Source organism: Phaethon lepturus, unplaced genomic scaffold (genome assembly GCF_000687285.1).
Source record: "Phaethon lepturus isolate BGI_N335 unplaced genomic scaffold, ASM68728v1 scaffold43702, whole genome shotgun sequence".
NCBI classification, from domain to species: Eukaryota; Metazoa; Chordata; class Aves; order Phaethontiformes; family Phaethontidae; genus Phaethon; species Phaethon lepturus.
This window is the reverse complement of record NW_010526308.1, coordinates 2,751-7,502: the sequence shown is the minus strand read 5'-3', so window position 1 is coordinate 7,502 and position 4,752 is coordinate 2,751. Positions and strand designations below refer to the sequence as shown.

General features: G+C 36.6%; 1 protein-coding gene across 1 annotated transcript; it reads right to left on the bottom strand.

The window, feature by feature from the left end:
- Positions 1-333: 333 nt before the first annotated feature.
- On the bottom strand, positions 334-4,202 carry N6AMT2 (N-6 adenine-specific DNA methyltransferase 2 (putative)). Its single transcript, XM_010283030.1, has 4 exons — positions 4,052-4,202; positions 3,066-3,148; positions 2,133-2,413; positions 334-640 (listed from the first exon to the last, which is right to left on the bottom strand). The coding sequence occupies exons 1-4, from the start codon at positions 4,199-4,201 to the stop codon at positions 513-515; spliced, it is 642 nt and encodes a 213-aa protein (XP_010281332.1). The 5' UTR covers position 4,202; the 3' UTR covers positions 334-512.
- Between the last annotated feature and the right edge of the window lie 550 nt (positions 4,203-4,752).

The window sequence follows — 4,752 nt, the reverse complement described above, 5'->3', positions numbered from 1 at the left end:
AAACATCTCTCAATCCTTTTACTAAGGGAGCATCTCTCAAGATTGAAAGGAGACCACTATTCATGCTCTTTCAACCGTCCAGTAGCTACCAAGTCATCAGTTCCGACGCAATGATGATTCTGATGTCTGTGAGGCAAGTACCTATGTATGTGTTGCTGTAAGCCAACAAGCTACAATCACTTCAGAGAGGTCACTGAAGAGTCCTTGAACAGTAAAAACTACCAGTTAGAATGAAACTCTAACAGAGAAGTTCCCATTATCCAGCACTTGCATTGTTTGGTCCCCATTTACCCACTAGGGTAATACAAAATAATACAAATAATACAATAATACAAAACACAGTAACTGCAAACGCTTACACCTTTGAAAGAGAGGCTACCACACCGTGTTGATTAAAGCTAGCCCAGAAAACAGTACTTGGAGCTGAATATTTCAGCACTGAGAAACGTTGAGTCACTGATAAAAAACAGAAAGGAGCTTGACTGAAAAAGTTGTAGATCTTCTTATGAGAATCAGTCCAGTCCAGAAGCATAGTTCACGTAACATCGAAACTCATTGGCTAAATTGCGAGAGTGTTTTGGAATAAACTTGCACATCTTCACACCAAGATGCTTTGCTGCCTGTTCCTCCATGATTGCACCTGCAGCAAAAACAATTAGTATTTGATGAGGAAAAACAGTAACAGAATGTTTGGGCTTTTTTAATAGCTCCTCCCAAATGCGTACACATAGAGACAGCTTTTTTTTTACGGAAGCAAGGCTTAAAGCAACTACACTGTCAGCTCTCTTTAACAACTGAATCTATTGAGAAATTTGAAATAAATCTGAAACAATGGAGGATGCTCCAAGGAAATCAATGTCTGAAAAGTTTCATAAAAACAGGTTGAGGGTAATATCAGTGCCCCTTTAATAGAAAACAGAAACATGAACTCAGTCTTCTTGCTAAATGCCAAAGAAATTACACGGTAGGGAGCCATGTGAAATGCAAACAGATTACATAGACTCTTCCACTTAAATAAAGTGCGGTGCAATACAGCTACACACTGAGAAATCACCTCCTTGAGCAGTATTTCTTAAACTTTGTAAACTGAAGGACCACCTATCCATTTTAGGGAAAAAAATACTGAGAACTATCCTTGTGTGTGACTGGCATGTGCAATAAAACAAAGAAGCAGGCTCTCTATGGACATATATCATTTTAAGTTTTCTTTATTTTGCCTGCTTGGTTGACTTCACTCAAATTGTATGTATAGAGGTTTTTCATCCTTTGGCTTTTTGCAAAAGTTTCCTGGATGTCTTCAGATGTCTTGTAATAAGATTACAGTTTAAGAAACCCATCACTTCTTAAACCAGCAAGTGCATCTTCATAAAGAAGGACCTGCAAGTACAGTTGATAAGTTTTCCAGTTGCACTGTGCTTATCACTGGTTTTTAATTCCTCCTCCTGCATTTCAGTGCCTAAGATATCTTTACTTGAATCACAGTGGCAGAATCCCCTTGTCATTCACATGACATTCATTCTATGTTTACCAGTAAGGACAGATAATATGAAATATTATGTAATATGAAAGTTGACTTTTTTTGTTTTTCTTTTCCAGACTTCGCTAAAATCATCCCACTTTACGGAGCAAAGGCCATTCCAACCTATTTGTCATGCTTTCTACTTAGCTCACCTTAGATGCTAGGTAGTATGTGGCAGCTGAATTCCTGCAGCTACTGACATGTTTAGAAAATCACAAATACGTAAGGTTATTCAATAAGACATTAACAGTAAGTTGCACCTATGTTTGTCATACCCAGAATTCAATCACTGCAATTATAGAGAGTGGCCCTTTTAGAAGAAAAAAAAAAATATTTCTGGAACTTTGCAGGACGATCTTACAATTCTTCAAAAATTCAGTAAAACTCGTAATGCCATATGAAAAAAGTACTGACTTTAACTACTAAAAAACTTCAGTTTAAAATAAAGGTTGAACTAACGTATTCCAATAAAAAGCTTAAGATACATATTCCTTCTTGAATTAATGATTAATTAGTATTACTAAGTATTTTTCTCTCTTGAGTAAGTTTCTTCTCTCGCCAGAGAGAGAGAAAAACATGCTTTGTAGTGACCTAATATTTTTATTAATTATACCTGTGCAAAGCAGAATCTTTCCTTTTGTTAAGTATTTGATGGTCTCTGCAGTTTTTTGAAGACATTCCTCAGACAAATAAGGTGGATCTGCTATTACGATGTCAAAACTGTGTGGCAGGAGATTTTCAGGTAAGTTCAAAGGATGGTTGTAATCATAAAAGATAAATTCTTCTCCATACACAGAAAACCTTCTGTCATACTCCAGTATACACACTGAAAAATCTTTACCATCCTGTTCTTTCAGTTTCTGGTACACGCTTGGTGCACTAATGCATGCTATCCTGAAAAAGAGACAATAACTTGGAATATTAGTTTAAAAGGCAAACAACAACAAAAAACCCACCCTACAGCAGTCCTCAGGGCTGCTTTGGGACAACATTTTAAGCATTAGTCCCAAAAATGTAAGCTATTCGTCCTCCATTTGAACCAATAATTACTTTAATAACAGAGTTTTAATTATTAAAGCCATTACCTATTCAACCTCCATGCTGCACAAAGACCTCAAGCTTAACTACAGGGAAAATCTTGTTTCAGAACAGCAAAGAAATATACTTGAAAACTTAAAATTAAAAATGACTCCTTACAGAAATAGGAAGAAAACCAAGTTTTTCCATCTGTTCTACAGAAACATTGTATGAAAAAAGAATTACAAGTCACTAATATGCTCTGGAGCTCTTCGTATTTCTCAAAAAATAGAAAAATTCATAGTAAACTTTTACAAGGCGGAACCTACAACATTCAATGAAATGCTAAATGGTAAGATCAGTATGAACTACTAATTAAGTAACAGCAAAGCATTTCTGCAGTATCTTAGTTGAGCAAAGATTAAGTACAATGTATAATGAATTAAACTGCATGTTTGGTCTACATAGTAGAAATTAAATATTCGCACACAAAAAAAGTTAAATTTACAATGTAATTATTAAAACCTACCTACCACCTTTTCCAGCTGCCACAATCACTTCATTAGCCAGGCATGATGCAGTTTCATCACTGTACCAAAACTGGCTCAGTTGCTGAAAAAGATAATGCACAACTACAAACAACATCAAATCTTCTGACTGCGCTATGTACAGTTAGGTGGTGAGTCATATTTGAAGAAAAACAAAACCCATAGCAACTTCTCAGTTCATAAACCGTAAAGCTGGAGAGGTGACTGTTTTCCTGACAGCCTTTTTACTTCTGTAATCCAGCGACAAGCAGCAGGTAGCTTACACTGTCTGTTTCCTATGTATTTACTGCAGAATCAGGAAAACCAAGTAATGCAAAATCACTGACAAGGTTAGTTCAAACCCAAAGTGCAGATGCACAATATTTATGTGCTTGTAAGTTGAGTTACTTTGGCAGAAGAGGAAAAAGAAACTTGAAAAGTGACAGTACAGAAGGAAATAAATGACAAAAGTACTAAACCAGAAGTGATCAGAAAAAAGGAAGAGTAAAAAAAAAAGACAACCCAGAGACAAATAAAAATCAGTCTGTCAGAAGAAGTAACGCAAGGCAGCCATCCACAAAACTAAAAAAATAAACCAGAAAGAAATACAATGTGAAAGGAAAGATCACTAGATCTTGCTACACTGTTTGTCTCAAACTCGGGAAAGAATATTCACTACCTTCACACGCCAGGCTGGACTTAAAATTTCCAGAAGGGACAGATGCTTCTGTTGGCAGCTTTATTCCCTCTCCTCAGGTAATTTCAGTTTTTACCCCCCCACACATGGAGAACAGAAAACTATGCGCAGATTTAATATTAAAGCAAATATTCCTACAGTGTTACTATCCATGAATAGTTTGATTTTGGCACTCTAGGAACATCTCAAGTGTTCCCCTTTTTAATTTAATTTCATTATCCATCCACAAAAGTAACCCATTAAAGGATAGTCCTCTAACTATGCTTCATTCACACAAGTTTAGTTTCTTACCCAGTCTTCTTCTATTGAGCCAACGGAATATTGATTAAACCCCTGGGAGGTCTTCATGCCCTCTCTCTGCTGCTGTTCCAAATAGAACTCCTGGAGGGCAGCCAACGCATGGGATGAAAGCTGGGGAATGTCATCATCATCATCATCCATTTTTCTAGACGTCAACCAGAGGAAAAAAAATTTAATTAAATTAACCCTTTTCAATGGTGAATACTTTTAATAACGGCATACTCTGCTGAGGTAAAATAACCTCCACTGCAGACTTAGTCTAACAGCTAACTAGGAAAATCTCCTAACAAGGGACAACACATTCCCTGTACTTAGGAGCTTTTACACCAGTGAGAGGCAGACTGGAAATAACGTATCTCCAGAGAGAATTCAGGAACAGCAGAAACACTGTTCCCTTTCTATACAACACAGATTTGGCTTCTATTCTTACAGGGAAGTTATCATTACAGTTCTTGATTTCCTGAATCCATACAACTTTTTTGTATTGGCTTGCAGAAAAAAAATTTGGCAAATCCTATAGAAATTATTCCCTTCCCTCCTAGAAATAATGATAGCTACTGGTCATTCCTTTCCATCTTCAAGTCACACAATTCTGACTCAAAATGAAGTAAACTAGTATTCTAGGATCAGCATCACCTGGCTTTAACTTCCATGCCTTGAAAAGATTCCTCTGAATGCCAGAAACCTTCTAC